General features: G+C 33.5%; 1 protein-coding gene across 1 annotated transcript; it reads left to right on the top strand.

The window, feature by feature from the left end:
• Window positions 1-2,497, top strand: LOC131612120 (PTI1-like tyrosine-protein kinase At3g15890). The gene is made up of 4 exons (XM_058883945.1): window positions 1-168; window positions 310-466; window positions 675-937; window positions 1,656-2,497. The coding sequence occupies exons 1-4, from the start codon at window positions 113-115 to the stop codon at window positions 2,296-2,298; spliced, it is 1,119 nt and encodes a 372-aa protein (XP_058739928.1). The 5' UTR covers window positions 1-112; the 3' UTR covers window positions 2,299-2,497.
• Window positions 2,498-19,211: the final 16,714 nt, after the last annotated feature.

Below are 19,211 nucleotides of genomic sequence, written 5' to 3'. Positions count from 1 at the left end.
TGTTCTTTCTTTGCATTTGCCGATACATATTTTCATCTTTCTTTCAAATCTAATTTTTCATTAAGGATTTAGATTCTTAATACCAACATACCTAAATATTCTATCACAAAATATGTCCTTGAAATGTTTATGCTGTTTTCTCTCTAATGAAGATCAAAGTCCAAGACGGTATCCATATTCATTCATGCAAACAAATTTTTAGATTATAATTGTTTTCAGTATATTTTTTTACCTATTTATGTAAGTTACAATGATGTGATTAATTAACCACTTAATTTTTGTTATGTTTTTTTAATCTCAATTTGTTAGGAATGTTGATGAGAAGAAAAACAGTAGAGATTATCCATGGGAAAGATACACTTTGAAGGAGTTGCTTCGTGCAACAAATAACTTTCATCAAGATAACAAAATTGGAGAAGGTGGATTTGGAAGTGTATATTGGGGTCAAACAAATAAAGGCGTCGAGGCAATTAAATTTTTTCCACCTAAGTTTTAAGTATTTTGTCGATCATAAATTTTGAAACATGGTCAAATATGTGTCTGATGTTCGACACAGACACATGTGTTGACGTGACTTGACGTATTAGAATATACTAATACATGTTTTGTGTTTATGTTTGTGTCTGTGTCTGTGTCTGTTTTGTGAGACTGATTAATAGAACATATATATGTAGATTGCTGTGAAGAGGTTGAAGACAATGACTGCAAAAGCGGAGATGGAATTTGCGGTTGAAGTGGAAGTACTTGGAAGGGTGAGGCATAGGAATTTGTTAGGATTGAGGGGATTCTATGCAGGAGGAGATGAAAGGTTAATTGTGTATGATTACATGCCTAATCATAGTTTACTCACTCATTTACATGGTCAACTTGCCTCTGATTGTTTACTAGATTGGCCTAGAAGAATGAACATCACAATTGGTGCAGCTGAAGGTTTAGCGTGAGTATACTTTAACTTTACCTCCTTATAATTTTATTGCAATTAATCCTTCAACAGTTCCTCTAGAAATTGTATATCTAGGTTAAGAACTCTTTAAAAATTAGGAAATATCGATAATTGTTAGTTTAGTTACTAATAAGTTCAGCTACCGATATGAGGACCTCTTTATTGAATAATTTAAAATTATTTTTAAAAAAATTCTGAGTCTTTGAGTAGAGATATTAACGGGTGAAAAGAGGTAGGGGTATTTCCCATACTGCCAATCAAAATTTCTCTCTCACCCCTATTTCTGCCTCTGAGAAAAAACTATCCTTCTTTGAAATTTTGATCGTAAGGATTACAATAAAAGATGCACATTAATATATATTATTGTTAAAGTTACTCTGATCCATGATTTTAAATTACAGTAGCTGTTGCGGATAGACTTGTTAGAGTTGTGATTGTTGTCAATGCAGTTGTTGCAATATAAATTGTGATAGTTGTAGCGTGAATTTTAATAGAGGTGTTTGAAAGAAAACTTTAATGTTAAAGATTTTTCATTACACCATAATTTATTTAATAATGCACCTTATTATACTTCTTCTATAATTGAAATAGTCTATTCATAAATTTTAAAAAATAGTCTATTCAAATCTCATTTATCTATTAATATTTTTTTTTAAAACTAGTTGAACTTTAATTTGCCGTCTATGACCAATTAATGTGTTTGATTATTAAGGTACTTACACCATGAGGCAAATCCTCACATAATCCATAGAGACATAAAAGCAAGCAATGTTCTATTAGACACAGAATTTCAAGCCAAAGTAGCTGATTTTGGTTTTGCAAAGCTTATACCAGAAGGTGTAAGCCATCTCACAACAAGAGTTAAAGGCACACTAGGCTATTTGGCACCAGAATATGCTATGTGGGGGAAAGTTTCCGAAAGCTGTGATGTTTACAGTTTTGGAATCTTGCTTTTGGAAATCATAAGTGCGAAAAAACCGATCGAAAAACTACCTGGTGGAATAAAAAGGGACATTGTTCAATGGGTGACACCCTATGTACAAAAGGGTGTTTTCAAACACATTGCTGATCCAAAATTGAAAGGAAATTTTGATTTAGAGCAGTTAAAATCTGTGATTATGATAGCTGTTATGTGCACTGATAGTAGTCCTGATAAAAGGCCTAGTATGATAGAGGTTGTGGAATGGCTTAAAGATGGTGTTTTGAAGAGGAAAAAAGAGGTTCTAAATTTGAGTAGTGGCAATAATAATAAGGGAGATGGTGAAGAAAATGATGAAAATTATGAAGAGTTTGTGACAATGCAATCTAATAATTTGAAAATACTAAGTGATAATGATAGGCGCAAAATGAGGTGACTTTTCTTTAAATGGGTGGATTTGTTTAAGAAAAACTATGAGGAAAATTTTTAATAATTGTAGGTATCTTGTTGGCTTTGAATGTATGTATTATATTTAATTAAATTTCTTGTTGTCTGTAAGGATGTATGAGATTATGACACATCTCTAAAGAGATGTATTTCTGCCGAATATCAATGTTATAATTCATTTTTAAACAATTATTATGTTACTGTATTCTTTTTTTTTTTGTTACTGTATTCTTTTTGTTTTTTTGTCAATATGTTACTATAGTTTTGAGACGTTAATTTTTTTCTGTAGAGTTATGATATTTGGACATCCATATGTTTTGTATATTAATACCTTTGTCTCATGCATCTATTTTTTTTATCTTATATATTTTTTAGGATATATCTAAATACATATTCTAATGTATTTAATTAGGTAAGAGATAGTTCAACTGATATATATTAGTGTATATTCTAGAATTCGATCATTTTCAGTAATATTTATTTATATTTGTATTGATGTAAACAATTTATTAATATTTATAAATTAACATTTTTAAAAACAAAATTGTATATTTAATTTATTTTTTATTATTAAAAAACTATGGTAGAAAATGTCATTTGAGAAAAATGCTCAAATGTCGATTGAGCTAAAAGTGACGTTGCATTAAATGCGATCGATAATGATTTTTCTTCGGAGAGTCAATTTTTGCCTCAATTCCTCACGCGTGTCACTAATCTGGGGAATATTTTCTTTTCTTTTAACGACTGATATTCCTAGTGGGACGCGGTAGGTTACCCCTACGACTGGACTTACTAATAAAATGATTTCAACTTCCCTCCTTTAATATTTTTCGCATGCATTCTCTCCTTCCAAGCTTTCATCCATTTCCTTATCAGTACTTACAAGTGCATAGTGCACTCATTTCACAAGTTATTGGTTGTGTTTGTAGGTATGATTCTATTCTCTTTTTGTTCTCTCTATTCTTAATATTTTAGAATGTTCAAGGAGTGGTTGTGCGCTAATGTCACAAATTAGACCTCTGGAGCCATGGGAGCCCTAGAAGTTTTGATAGTGATTCTCTTGCTCTTCCTATTTTTATCAGAAATCAATGGAGGAGACAGATGCTAAATTTTTCAATGTCAATCACTTTGCGTCTCTGTATTTTAATGAGGAGAGGATCGTTGCTTTTTGGCGGTAAATTATATTTTCAAATACTGGACACGAAGATGATGTAATTTTTGAACCAATTTATGAGGGGGGGGGGGGGGGGATAAGGCCAATATAGTTGCCTTGGATGGCTCACCCACCCTTTACTTCTACTTACACCTCCTTGTTACGTTTAAGGGATTTTAATATCCTTTGCGCTGTTTGAAGCTAACTTTCTAGTGACTGAAAGATTGATCCTTCTCAAGTTACGTCCAACAACTAGGGTGTAATTAGGGCATTCAAAATTATATGTTAGAAATTGGGAGTCTTCCCTACCATCGTCCATTGGGGTATTCTTCTCTTTCTATTGTATAAAAAATAGCGCCAAAAGTGGATGGATGACCTTATGCACCTTATCATGAAGAAAGTTGTTAAATCCCCACTCAAAACCTATAAAGACTGGAAGGAAAAGTTTGTAAAGGTCATAAGGCAAGATTGTGCCTCAATGCTCACAACTAGGGAAACTGGCGCCCCTCGCTTCCCCTGTCATGGAGAAGGATCTAAAGATTGGTGAATTTCTAGCAAGTGTACTAAGAGTGTCGCAAGTAATGAATAATTCGTCTCCGCAAGAATTGTTGTATTCTAAAAAAGCAATTGTAACGTGTAATAAAATATAAAATTAGGGATTTTGCAATGATTTTGGTTAAACGGGAAAATAAATAATTTGTTATAAATTATCAGAAAAAAGATGATCATGTCTTATTTTAAATTTCTTGTATATCACTATTGATGAATGTGTTTATTTGTCATAAATTGAGTTCTTAGAAGCTACGACGATTTAACAAAATTGTTATACCTAATTTCTTGGGTATAACTTGTTAGACAAAAGCAACTTATCTAGAGGGGGTGAATAGATCCCAAGTTAAGAATAAACTTCTAAAAATTATGTTTTAAAAATATTTGAACTATGGCAAGCGGAAAACACCCAGATCAATTATCGTCTTATCCAAACAGTTATCGAAAAGCTCAGATATGCGTTAAACCAATGTTATATGCAATGATAATGATAAGCTACAACAACAATATATTTCCACAAACAATATGTTTGAATGTAATCACAATAGTAATGTGTTTCCAATGAAATATAAAACAACAAACACAAAGAAGCAAATTATCAAACACTTCGTGTGCAATAGATGTTGGTCTGATTTTTCTTATTGTTTTATTGATTTCAAAAACCAATTACAATCTAGTGGATTGTAATCAACTCAAAAAACAATTTTGAATTTACAAAAAGTTTATCTAAACATGTCGATTGCATAATCAACGAATTTAATAATTTGCAATTGAAAATAAATTAGAAAGATAGATAGATAGAGAGAGAGAGGACACAAGAATTTGTTTAGGTACTTCATCAATGATCGTCGCTATGGCTACATCTTCCCCAAATTCGAAATGGAAATGAGATATCAATCTTACTTTGCAAAACATTGTTCCAAGAGAAAAGTAGCAATACAATCCTACAAACTCAATGTTTGATGTTGATTCTAACTCATTCTCTTCCCTAGATCTTGAGCTTGATCAAGTAACCCGATAATAACAATTGATCTTCCAGTTACCGCTACTTCTTTGACCGAACAAATTATGAATTATCGTGACCCAAGATTTCCAAATGATTCTCCAATTACCGCTACTCCTTCGACAAAACCACGTTCTTCAAAGCTTTCACTCGGCTGAATCCGAATTGCAAAATCTTATGCAAAAATATCAAATCAACACCTTGATCTTGGAGGACAAACTCTAACTGGTTTTTCCCAATGAAACCCCCAAAGAATCTGAACTCAATTTACAATTCTATAACCTAAATTGGACGTTATCAACTATGAATCTAGATGGCATCCCACAAGTATGATTATGTGTTATTGTTGTGTGTGTGTGTGTGTGTGTGTGTGTGTGCATATATGAGAGATTGAATATGAAGAGAACTTTCTTTATATGTTTATGGTTTCATCTAGTTGGAAATGATGCATGTAAGAGGTATATATATGTGTGTGTGCAAGTTGTAGGAAAAAAAACTAGAAGTTTAGGAAAGAATGCATATTTTCAAAAATTTTGACGCATGTGTCGACACATATAAGTCATAAATCGACTCATAGCTGGAAATTTTCTACTATGTGTCATCCTGAAGAACCTTATGAGTCGAATCATGCAAACATAATCCACATGCTTTAAGAAGCATCAACATGTGCCGACTCATACAATGTATGTGTCGACTCATAGAATAAATTTTTATTTATGTGTCGACCTGAAAAGCTTTATGTGTCAACACATGTAAACAAAAGCTACAGGCTTTAAAAAGCATCCATATATTTCGACTCATAGAACATATGTGTTGACACATAGACCTATTTTTCACATAAGACCTTGTTTTAATGCATAAAACCTTTTCTAGACAGTTTTTAAGCTTCCTAATACTAAGATGCACATCAAAACTAAGAGAATACCGTCCAATATACATAAATGCTAAAATGTCCTAGTTTTGACGTCATACAAAACATATCTAATAGGATAGTACATTCACATACTCCCCCTTTTTGATGATGGAAAAACTTGCGACGATGCATTATGTGTCTTCATGAAGGCTCCCTATGAATGTATGCGTCCCAAATTTGTCTTGAAGATGCTTCTCCCCCTTTGACAACATTAAAAGGAGACAAAGAAGGCCATGAGAAGTACTTATAACACACATATACCAACATATCACACAAAGGCGTTTGCAAAGAGATAATGTGCCCTCACATATACGCGAAAAGACGTAAAATTGAAGAAGCATAAATATAAATAAAAGGCAATTCTAACGACATTATAAAAAATTTGTCACAAATCACCCCAATAAAAAAAATAAGCAACATGAAGGATGAAGGATACAATGAAATTAAAAACTCTTGAGCCTCTTCAAAAAGCGTCACGTTTACGTGATTCTTTCTTTTGGTGTTCCTGTAAGCTACACACGCATGTGCTCTAGCAAGGTGATAATTTTTAGATACATCACTACAAAAACCAATATCAGAAATGATTCCATAAGACGTTGCATGATTTGTTCAAGAGTTATGTTACCATTATAACATTCTCAAACATTTATTATGCAATAAAAGATAAATAACATGCTCAACAATTAATAGCATCAAAGATACTTCAAATGTGCAGAATTTATATCATGAAATACATGTGAAGATGAAATACAAATTATTAAAACATGAAATCACTATAAGCATATGGATTGAAAACACTCATAGTTTAATCAATAATTTTTTTGAAAGTGAACATTCATGGGATGGCATCATACATCCATTATATCACATAAACATACAGTCAAATTTCAAGAGACATAGATAAGCAACGCAAGATATAAAAACTTACGAATAAAGAGATAAGTGAAACGATATTACCTCATAGGATGAGAAACAGAGGATGCACTCACATGAACTAGAACTCTATACCTTTTGACGTCAACATCCTTACTATTTTCATCTTTGTCCAAGTTTCAATTTGTGGGCATTAGAGTGTGAATTGACTTTGTATCTACCATTCCAAAGAGTTTAAACAACTCTTGGAAATACTTTGTTTGACACACAAATGTCCCTTGTTTGAGTTGTTTGATTTGAAGTTCGAGAAGGTAATTTCACTCCCCCATTAGACTCATTTCAAACTCTCCCTATATTATCTTTGAAAATTTCTTAACTAATTGCATGTTAGTAGAACTAAATATGATATCATCAACATAAATTTGAACGAGGGGAATATGTTTTCCTCGACATTTAATGAAAAATGTTGTATCTACCTTCCCTCTAGAATATCCTTGATCAAGTAAGAACTTGCTAAGTCATTTATACCACGCCCTAGGGGCTTGTTTGAGACCACACAAAGCTCGTTTTAGTTTAAAGATATGATTAGGATAGTCATGATTTTCAAAACCAGGAGGTTGTGAAACATACACCTCTTCATTTATGTAACCGTTAAGGGAAACACTTTTTAAGTTCATTTGAAATAATTTGAAATTTTTAGAACATGCAAAAGCTAGTAAAAGGCGTATAGCTTCTAGTTGCGCAACCGGAGCATACGTTTCCTCATAGTTTATGCCCTCCTCCTGGTTATCTTCTTGAGCCACTAGTCCGGGCTTTGTTCCTTGTTATCACTCTATTTTCGTCCAATTTATTTCTAAAAATCCACTTAGTGCCTATAACTTGATGATCTCGCAGAGGTGAGACAAGGTGCCACACATCATTTCTTTTAACGACGAGGCTTTTTTAATGGGTAGATTTGTTTAAGAAAAACTATGAGGAAAAAATGTAAAAATTGTAGGTATGTTGTTTGCCTTGATCATATGTATTACATTTCATTAAATTTCTTGTTGTCAGTAAGGACTTAGGAGATTATGACTAGGGGTGGCAAACGGGCATGCCCGTCCGTTCAGGCCCCTTCCACAAAAGCCCGCGAAAAAACGGGGCGGGGTTGGGCGTGCATATTTGAGAGTGCGGGTCCAAAATCTTGCCCCGCCCCGCAAAAAGTGAGGGTGGGGCGGGAAAAGCCCGCGGACATTGAACCTTTTAGGCCTAAAAATAGTAAAATTGTATGAAAAAACTCATATCCGCGGAAGCCCGCAAAAAAAGGGGCAGGGTGGAGCGGGCACATTAAAGGGGGTGGGTCTAAAACCTTGCCCCGTTCCGTAAAAAAGTGCAGGCAAAACGGGTTTTTCCCGCGGACCGAGCCCGTTTTGCCACCCCTAATTATGACTCATCCCTGAAGAGATGTGTTTCTTGTTAAATCTCAATGTTATAGTTCATTTTTGAAAAATTAGTATATGTTTGGCTTAATTGCAACTTTGGTCCCCCTATTTTGTCTTTTTCTCGATTTTAGTCCCCCCATTTTTAAAACCACGATTTTGGTCCCCTTTTTGAGTTTTCTAATGAAAAAGAGACATGAATAGGGACTGATTTTGCAGAAAAAAACAAAATAGAGGGACGAAAATTGCACAGAAAACTTTAAAAATGGACTAAAATAGTGATTTTTAAAATAGAGGGATCAAAATCAAGAAAAAGACAAAATAGAAGGATTAAAGTTGCAATTAAGCCTATATGTTTTATATGTTACTCTATGGCCATCCTAAGTTGGAGCAACAAGCTCAACTGTACAAAATTTAAATTTTTAAAGGTCTAAATTTTTAGAGGTTCAATTTTTTTTATTAAGACATAAAAAAAATTAGCATAATAAAAATGTATTCCCTCCGTTATAAAATAAGAGTTATACTTGACACTTTCACACAGATTAAAAAAGTGTGATGAATGAAAGAGAGAATAACAATTTTACCAAATTATCCTTATTGATTATTGGTATATTTTAATTATCATTGATGTAATGCAAGAGAAATAATAAATTAGGAGTATTAATTAGATAATATAATTGAAAGATAAAATATAACATTGCATTGAAAATCAAAAGCAACATTTATTTTAGGACAAATAATTTTTATAAATACGATATTTATTTTAAAACAGAAAAAAAATAATTTAAAAAAAAATACTATAATAGAAAACTAATTAGAAAAAATGAAATTGATTGAAAGTCAAAATGATGATAATTAAATATATTTTTAATTAATATATAATTATATTTTTTATTCGTTACTTTAATTAAAATAAGTATTTTATTTTTTAAGTTTGGATTCGTTTTTCAAATTAGAAGGAGTCTCCAAATTGATTTGCTCTATTTTGATGTTTCAATTTGTTTCCTCTTTTGTCGATATGTTACTATAGTTTGAGAAATTAGTTTTGTTTGGAGTTATGATATTTGGACATTCAATTTTGAACATTGACAATGTATACTAATATCTCTATCTTCCACCCATCAAAAGAATAAAAAAAAAAAACATCTCTATCTCCCATATATTTTTTTTATCTTATATTTTATATGATATATGTATTTAATTTATTTTTATTGTTAAAAAAAATTATATGGTAAAAAGCGTTTGAAATGATTTCGTGGATATTTTGAATTTTTTTTTTAACCAAGTGTATTTTGAGTTCTAAATTTTCATTGTGAGGTGTAAACTAAATACTAAACCATCTATGGTGGGTTTTGTTGTATAATTTCACAATGCCCGAGGAGACAATGCTAGGTTCTTGTCTCATTCTTGTCGAATTCAAATATATCGTGAGAATATAGGGTTTTCTTAAGAAATGTGGGTTTTGGTTTAAACCATGTGCTTCATGTAATAACAATAATATTGTATATTTTGTATAGTTGACTCTATAGATTCAAAGATAAAAAATAAGTTGTGAAATGTGTTTTGTCCTCTTCCTGATGGTTTGTAATTTTTGTTTTAATTTTATCTAATGGAATAGTTAGAATATCAATTATTAGCAATATCACCTCTAAACAAAATAGTGTTAGAAACACGAGATTTGCCAACGTATAAATTGTACTCAATAGAAAAATAAATCATACATGTTAAATAGATACATTTTACATGAGAATAACGAATATAGATTATTATTATAGTTTAAATAAAAGAGTTTATAATCAATAATGGTCAAAGCATCTTAAAAGCTGTAAGAGATATGATTACAAAATTGACATCTTCACATACACATCTCATAAGAATAAAAATACTAATTAAGCAATTAAATATAATAATTCAGACTCTCATTAATCTAGAATATCAAATGATTTAATCAAACACATAAACACATATTGATAACATATGTTTTTGAAAAGCTACAACACTTAACTAATGATCTGCCAACACATTCTCTGTAGAAATATGCTCAATTCGAGTCGGCAACTTAAGGATTTTCTCTTTGAAAAATAAGCACTTGATGCCAAAATGCTTTGAGCGGGAAGAGCTTTTAGCGTTTTGAGAGGAATGCACAATAACAGTATTGTTGCGGTATTTCATAAATGGTATAGATATGCTTTCACTAACTTTGAAGCGAGAGATTAAGTTCTTCAACTATACATAGCTTGATAAATAGCCTCATAGCAAGGAACATACTTTGCCTCCATGGTAGAGGTATCTATAAGAGTTTGCTTAACACTCTTTCAAAAAATAGTTCCACCTACCATCATAAAAATTAGGGTTAATAGTAATTCACCCCCTGTAATGTTAGCGAATTTTGCTTTTCCCCCTCCCTATCTTTTGGCAACGGTGGGGGGGGGGGGGGGGGGGGTAAACCGAAACACGCTCATATTACAGGGGGTAAACTACTATTAACCCTAAAAATTAAGATACAAGTAGACTTTTGATCGCCAGGACAACCAGCATAATCAAAATCAGAATAACTAATGATCTGAAGTTGATCAGACTTCTTATAGTTAACATATAACCTTTGGTTATGTACAAACCTTTTTAACGACTTTCTAATGACCTAAACTTGGGTCACTCAAGTATCTCCCTAAAGCATGAATTGAAAAAGCAATATCCAGACGAGTACAAACTTGAGCATACATTAAACTGTCAATAGTGAAAGCATAAGGGAATTTAACCATTTTAATTGTCTCTTTACCATTTTAAGGACATTGTGATTTGGATAGTGTATCACCTTTTGAACAAATGCAGTGCATGGGGAGCAAGAATGCATATTAAATTGCTCGAGGATATTTTCAATGTATTGTCTTTGAGATAATCCAAGAATGAGAATAACAATAAAATAAGCAATCTTCAGAGCCTACATTATATCCAATAAAGAATCCGCTAACATTTTTTAGATCAAGTGTCTTATATTTGCGGACTGTAAGCTTTGACTTCTGCCTTACAACCTCACACATAAAAATATTTTAAACTCGTCTTTTTGCCAATCATGAGCTCATAGGGAGTATTTGGTACAAATTTTCTAGGTACTTGATTAAGAATGTAAGCAACCATATTCAAATAATCTCCCTAAAGAAAATAAGTAATATAGAATAACTGAGCATGCATCTAACCATATCCATTAGTATTCGGTTACGTCTCTTTGCAACTCCATTCTATTGAGGAGTGCTAGACATTGTGTATTGAGCCTCAATTCGATATTCATAAAGAAATCTAGCAAACGTTCTTGGATTTCTTTATGTTTCATCATATCTTCCATAATATTCATGTCCTCTATGAGACCTCACACATTTGACCTTCTTCTATGTTTTTAGTTCAATCGCATATTTAAAGGACTTGAATGCATCCAAAGAACTAGATTTTTCTTGCAGAAGATATAATCAACCAAATTTAGAGAAGTCGTCTCTAAAAGTAATAAACACTACGAGAAAAAATGGATTTTGCGACGGTTAAAGTATCGATATCCACCCCACAGAAGTACGCGTAATAGGTCCACACATGTATATGTGAATCAATTGCAACACATAATCATATCGGTTTGCATTTGTATTACTAGTTTTAGCAGCCAATTTTACTTTGACACAATCAATAAAAGTGTCAAAATTAGAGAAATCAAAATTATGAAGAATATTATGAAGAAGGTGCAATTGCAATAATTGAAAAACTGGCGCTCAATGCCCACCAAGGTCAGTACAATAAGAACCTAAACCAAAGAAATAATGGAATCTTCGAATTAAAAATCAATGATTCAATTCTAGCACAGAACAAATTGTTGACACAAATAGTTGATGAGTTGAAAAAGAAATTGTCTAAACTCCCACAACAATTAAAAGAGATGCTTGAGACACCAAAGCAAAGGCATATTTTATTCTGTGAGTTATGTAGAGGAAATCACCCTACTAGATTATGAAGAATCAATACAAGTGTCGAGATTAGAGATATCAAGACTATGAAGAAAATGTGTGCACCAAAATCTTCTTTTGACATACAAAATATGCCTCTCTTATACTACTTAGAACCCATTCATACTAGAAAAGATCTTTATCACAATTTTCCTATTGAGTTTACTAAAAAATGGAACACATATATAAGTCCACACCATAGGTATCATAAGTGAAAATGGAGGTTAGCTTTGTCCAACCCTTAGAGAACAAGGCTTCAACTAAAGGGTCAAACATCAATATGGTCTTCTTAGAGTGAATATTTTCAACTACGGGTGGATTGAATGTTTTTTCTATTAAGAGACAAGAACAAAAGGACAAAAATTAACTCGAGACAAATGAAAGAATGGAGACATTACTATGGAAAACCCAATTAAAAACGGTTGGAAAAGATATATAACAACGTGGGCCCAAGCGTTGTTATATAGAGTGTCTTTGAATATGTGGAACTTTCAGTCACGGTCCAGTGACCGTCTTAGCAAAAAGGAAAGTGAGCACTCTTTAACAACGCTTATTCCTAATAACTGTTGTGATATTATATGTGAATAAGTGTCAATCGTATCATACCAGAATCGACACTATACCATTTTTGGATTGTTATTAAAGCTTGTATTATAAGTACACAATAAATTTGAACAGCTCGAGGTATGCAATCTTTTCAACTTCCAAACAGAATAGAAAGCATATAGAATTAAAGAAACAATAATGAACATATTTAGTTTTTAAACTTCCAAGAGAAGAAGATGAAGAATCAGAAGGAACAATATAAAAGCGAAAGAACCAAAACACAAAAAAACTTCATTCAAAGGAATCAACATGTGTTATCCTGCTCAAGCTAGCTACCAACAATGCTGAGAATCCAAATGTTGTTGTAGAGGATGTTGTGGTGCAAAACCATCATGAGCCTCAAGATGTTGCTGTAGATGGTGTTGTGGTGTAAAACCAACATCAGATTCAAGATGTTGCTGAAGAGGGTGTTGTGTTTATACTAATAAAATCTCTCAGAGTGAGGAGAAGAAGAATAAGAAGAAGAATAATAAGTTTGAGGCAAATAATTAGTTTTTTCGATTTTGATGATGATGATGATGAGACCGACTATGATTAGTCTAATTTTATCTCAGCGAGAGGGTTAAGATATGATTATGGTTTATGATTATCTACTTAAGTTTTAATATTTCTGTTTAACTGTCATAAGGTTTTCTACTTAAACCATCAGCTTAAACTACAAATTAGATTAACTAACAAACATATAATTGTAATTGAAAATTCAACAGTTTGCGATGAACTTACTCGTAAGAAACCATCTTTTAGTTGCATTCTTGTCAAGTTCACTGCATCTTCAACTATTACATTTCATAACAAAGTAAATATTAAACATAAAGAAGATAATAATCAGTGTGAAAATTTCAAATTTCAAACTCTACTTCAACTATTACATTTCATAACAAAGTAAATATTAAACATGAAGGAGATAAGAAAACACAACAACTTCAAATTTTCAAAAAATCTCTCTTACTTCAGTTTGTTCTTCAAATTTTCAAAAAATCTCTCTTACTTCAGTTTGTTCTTCAAATTCTTGTTCTTCTCTTTTGAATCTTCATACATAACCTTCAAATAGCCTACAACTTCCAACTCTGACTTCATATTACTCTCATCTTCATTTTCCCAATTTTCTCTCATGTCTTCATCCCATATAACAAACTACATGTTTCATCACATCTCCAAAATGGACATTTCCAAAAAATCCTTCCTTTATTCTATCCCTCCTTGCATTGGTACGAAACCATACGACTATCACAACCACAAAAGTTTTTAGATCTAAATTTTATAGTGGAAGACGACATAGTAAAACCTTTGGATGAGTTTGTCTTTAAATGCGACATTTGAAACGGAATTGAACAACAAAAATGAGTATGGTTGTTCTTACCTTCTTCCTGACGATGTTAACGGCGTTGGTGTTAGGGTTTGTTTCTTTTTTCAGTGGAAAAATAGATACTTAGTGTTTAACATATATAAAGAAGCGCCAGTGTGTAACAACATTTTTATAAATGAGTCGTAGTGATATACCTATTATTTTTTAATTAAATATACATAAAATTGAATAGGTGCGCATTAACGTAAAATGGATTAACTATTTGAGGAGTCTGAGGATCGAACCCTGAAAAACTGGGTTATATCACCACGCTTAGGTAAATAACTGTAATTATAACCTTAAAATTTTTAATTAAAAAATTAAAAACAATTGTTAGTGCATGAGTTTAGAAGTGTCACCACGGTTTTGGGGCAAACCGTGGTGACTTTGGCGTTGTTGTTTTCGTGTTTTGTAGTAGTGAGAGTACGACTTGGTAAATTACTTGAAAGTTTAATAAAGCAACATGAAATAAAATGGTTGAAATGAGGGAGAGATAAGGGATAGAATTATAGAATAAAAATGATTCATCAATTGTTAAAACGATATGTATTCACTCATTATGATTTGACCATGTCACATGTAATTAGGAGAATTAATCACCTTGGCCACACCTTAAAAAGTAAATGTCTTATCATTATGCCCGCCAAGTGAATCGACACCCATGACATGAACCACAAACACGTTCAGAACTGTGACATGACAATTAATCTATCAAACTGTCAGCACCTATGTAGTTGCATGTCTAAAGAGCTACATATATATCACATGTAGGGATGGACAACAGGCCGGATTGGACGGTTCCAGGCCAAAACTAGCCACCCAACACAACCCGGGGTTGAAAAATTAAAACTCATTTGTGCCCACTTTTTGAATCGGTTTAATTGATTTGGATCCAAACGAGTCACGGGTTATTATGGGCGGTTTTGACGGGTTATAAACCATTGACATTTTTATGCTGCATATTATTTTCTACGATTTACATACAATTTTACAAGTGTATTACATTAGATAAATTACATAATTTATAACAGGCTAATAAAAACTATGTCTATACTATTTAACCATGTTCCATCTACTAAAATTTAACATTTGACTTCATCAATAGATCATTCATAACTCTTTCTTTAGTTTTGAATTAAGGTCTCCTCTTCATTTATCTAAAAATAATATAAATAAATAAAAAATTGGATAGTGAAATAAAATATAAGTTGCACATAAAAGTAACATTGTCAACTTTAAATTTTCTAATATTAACAAAAATTCAGCATAAACAAACATTAAAGTAGAAATTTATATATACCCTAAATTATAAATGTGAAAATTAGGAGGAAAATGTGAAATCATATTATAAACTATAATCATGTATCAAATCTTTTATAGATAGAATTTGTGAATATTATATTAGCCTCCAAGGGAATTGAGCATTCGTTAATTTATATAGGATCAAGCATTAAAGTCTCTTGATGACTTTAAGAGAACTTTCAAGTGATTTGGATGACTTTAATTGTTTTGCTAGGCTGAAACTCTGATTAATGTGTTTTTCCATTATCACTGGTTTATTCTCTTCATCTATATCTTACACAACAAGAATCACATCTTCGATAAGTAAATTTATGCATACTAAGCGACTTAAATTTAATTTTGTGAGATATTGGATCGAACTCTAGTATGGTCGAAGGGTAGCTTCTTGGTTCGACAGGATTAAGCATGAAGTCGAAGGTTGTTCACAAGCTTGTGTCGAAGATGCTAGGGTTGTTAGCATGTTAAATTAGGTTTTAGTGTTTAAACCCTAATTTGTTAAGTTGGCTTGTTTATTAAGTTGGCTTGTGTAATGGGCCTTGTGGAAAAATCCCATTAGTTAGTATGTTAGGTTTTATTATAAATAGCATACTAGTCTCTCATCATTGCTAAGCTGCAAATCCTAATTTAGGGTGAGAGAGGTTATTTGTTATTCTTGTAAACTTGTAATCTTATTTTAAGAGAAAGTAAAAGAATAGCAGTTATAACCAATTCTTGTGTTCTTCTTATCTTCCCTAATTCATATTATATTTTGTTCTTGACATCGTTTTCACAATAAATTGGTGCGGTGAGCGTGGAGAAGATGCCTTCAACAAAGTATGAGATTGAAAAGTTCACCAGAGTGAATGATTTTGGTCTGTGGCGCTTAAAGATGAAATCCCTACTGGTTCAACAGGGTTGCTTGGAAGCGTTGAAGGGAGAGGCAGCCATGAATGCAGAATTGACGGCAACGGAGAAGACGAATATGATCGAGAAAGCACACAGCGCAATTTTGTTGAGCCTTGGTGATAAGGTTCTCCGGCAGGTATCAAAGGAGACGACGATATCAGCGTTATGGGTGAAACTTGAAAGTTTGTATATGACCAAATCGCTAGTAAATTGACTCTACCTGAAGCAAGCTTTGTATTCATTCAAGATGATTGAAGACAAAGTGTTGGCTGAGTAGTTGGATATGTTCAACAAGCTGATTCTTGATCTTGAAAATATTGATGTGAAGATCGATGATGAAGATCAAGCGTTGTTACTATTGTGTTCTTTGCCTCGATCACATGCTCACTTCAAAGAAACTCTCTTGTATGGAAGGGAGTCCCTGACGTTTGAAGAAGTTCAATCAGCCTTGTATTCTAGGGACTTGATTGAATGAAAGGAGCATAAAACTTCGACTGTTGGTGAAGGTTTGGTCGTTAAAGGAAAATTCTTGCAAAAGGATGGTAAGTTCGACAAGAAGAAGGGAAAAAGCCAGTCGAAGTCTTGTAGTGGCGAAGCATCTAGTATTCGATGTTATCACTGTAAGAAGGAGGGTCACACGAGAAAGGTGTGCCCTGAACGCCTGAAAGATCATGGAGGTAAGGATAATGGAAATGCAACCATTGTTCAAGATGATTTTGAATCATCTGATGTTCTTATGGTTTCAAGCAGTGACTCGAGAAGAGAATGAATTATGGATTCAGGTTGCACTTGGCACATGACTCTAAACAAAGACTTGTTCGAGGAATTATGTGATCAAGATGGTGGATCAATATTGATGGGAAACAACAAGGCTTGCAAAATTGCAGGTGTTGGATCTGTGAGATTCAAGCTTCACGATGAGTCAATAAGGTTGTTGACTGAAGTCAGGTATGTTCCTGATTTGAAGAGAAATCTACTTTCTCTTGGTGAATTCGACAAGAAAGGATATGTTTTCCAAGGAGAGAAAAGTATCCTAAGAGTCATGAAGGGGTCGAAGGAAGTCTTGAGAGGCATGAAGAAACAAGGCTTGTATACCCTTGAGGCTGAAGTTATAAGTGGTTCGACAAATGTTGCATCCACGAAGCCTTTGTCCAAGACAGAAATCTGGCACATGAGATTGGGCCATGTCAGTGAAAGGGGTCTGGTCGAATTAGGGAAACAAAATGTGCTTGGTGGAGACAAAGTCGAAAAGCTGAAGTTTTGTGAACCCTGTGTACTTGGGAAATCTTGCAGAGTGAAGTTCAACAAAGGTAAACAAAGAACACATGGATCCCTTGATTACATCCATGCTGATCTTTGGGGGCCTACAAGGTGTCCATCACATTCAGGAGCAAGATATTTTCTATCCATAGTTGATGATTATTCTAGGAAGTTATGTGTATTCATTCAGAATACTAAGGATGAAACTTTTGAGAATTTCAAAAGTTGGAAGACCCTAGTAGAAAATCAGACTGGCAGGAAGGTCAAGAGGTTGAGAACCGATAATGGCCTTGAATTTTGAAATGAGGCGTTCTATAGTTTTTGTGCGGGCTCTGGTATTGCAAGGCATAGAACTACTGCAGGTACTCCACAGCAAAATGGTTTGGCTGAAAGGTTTATCGAACTATTTTGGAGAGAGTCAGATGCATGTTGACTAGTGTCGGATTAAAGAAGGTGTTTTGGGCTGAGGCTGTTTCGACAGCAACATATCTGATAAACAGATGTCCTTCGACAACGTTAGATATGAAGACACCTGAAGAAGTTTGGTCGGGACATCCACCAGATCTCGACAAACTGAGAGTATTTGGCTGCGTAGCCTATGCTCACATTAGGCAAGACAAGGTCGAACCTAGAGCTTTGAAATGCATGTTCATGGGATACCCTGAAGGAGTCAAAGCTTATAGGCTATGGTTCCTAGAGCCAGGTCACAGGAGGTGTATCACCAGTCGAGATGTAGTTTTCAATGAAGCTGAGATGACTTTCAAGAAAACTGATGATGATGGTCGAAGTACAGAAACATCTGACGAAGAGCTGGAACAGGTAGAGATTCCTGTTGAGGTGGAGCATGTTGATGCTGAATTGCATATCCCTGATGAAGTTGAAGAAGAAGCAGAAGATGCTGAGGAAGTTGAGGAAACTGACGATGACTACCTATTGTCGAGAGATAGGTCGAGAAGAGTCATCAAGGCACCTCATAGACTTGGGTATGCAGATCTTATAGCTTATGCCTTAATCTCTGCAAGTGAGGTTCTTGACGAAGAACCTAGAGACTACAAGGAAGTTATGAGGAGTCTAAATAAGAATGAATGGCTGAAGGCCATGGATGATGAGATGAAATCTCTTCATGATAATCACACTTGGGAACTGATTAAGAAACCTGCTGGGGTAAGGTTAGCAAGCTGTAAATGGATTTTCAAAGTTAAGGAAGGAATCGAAGGAGTGACGTTGAAAAGATACAAGGCAAGGTTAGTTGCAAGGGATTTCACTTAGAAAGAAGGTGTCTATTTCAATGATGTGCTTTCTCCTGTTGTGAAGCATAGATCCATTCGAATGTTGCTTGCCATGGTGGCACAGTTCGACCTTGAACTGGAACAGATGGATGTGAAGACTGCGTTCTTGTATGGTGATCTAGATGAAACAATCCTGATGAGGCAACCTGAAGGGTATGTCGAAAAGGGAAAGGAAGAATATGTGTGCAAGCTGAAGAGATCTTTATATGGGCTGAAACAATCTCCTCGACAGTGGAATAGGAGAATCGACAAGTTCATGACACGCATAAGTTTCATTAGAAGTCAGTTCGACCACTGCGTTTACTTCAGATTTCGACCTG

This window comes from Vicia villosa, linkage group LG1, assembly GCF_029867415.1.
Source record: "Vicia villosa cultivar HV-30 ecotype Madison, WI linkage group LG1, Vvil1.0, whole genome shotgun sequence".
In the NCBI taxonomy this organism is placed as follows: Eukaryota; Viridiplantae; Streptophyta; class Magnoliopsida; order Fabales; family Fabaceae; genus Vicia; species Vicia villosa.
Note: the sequence above shows the minus strand (reverse complement) of the source record. Positions and strands in the feature narration are given on the sequence as shown.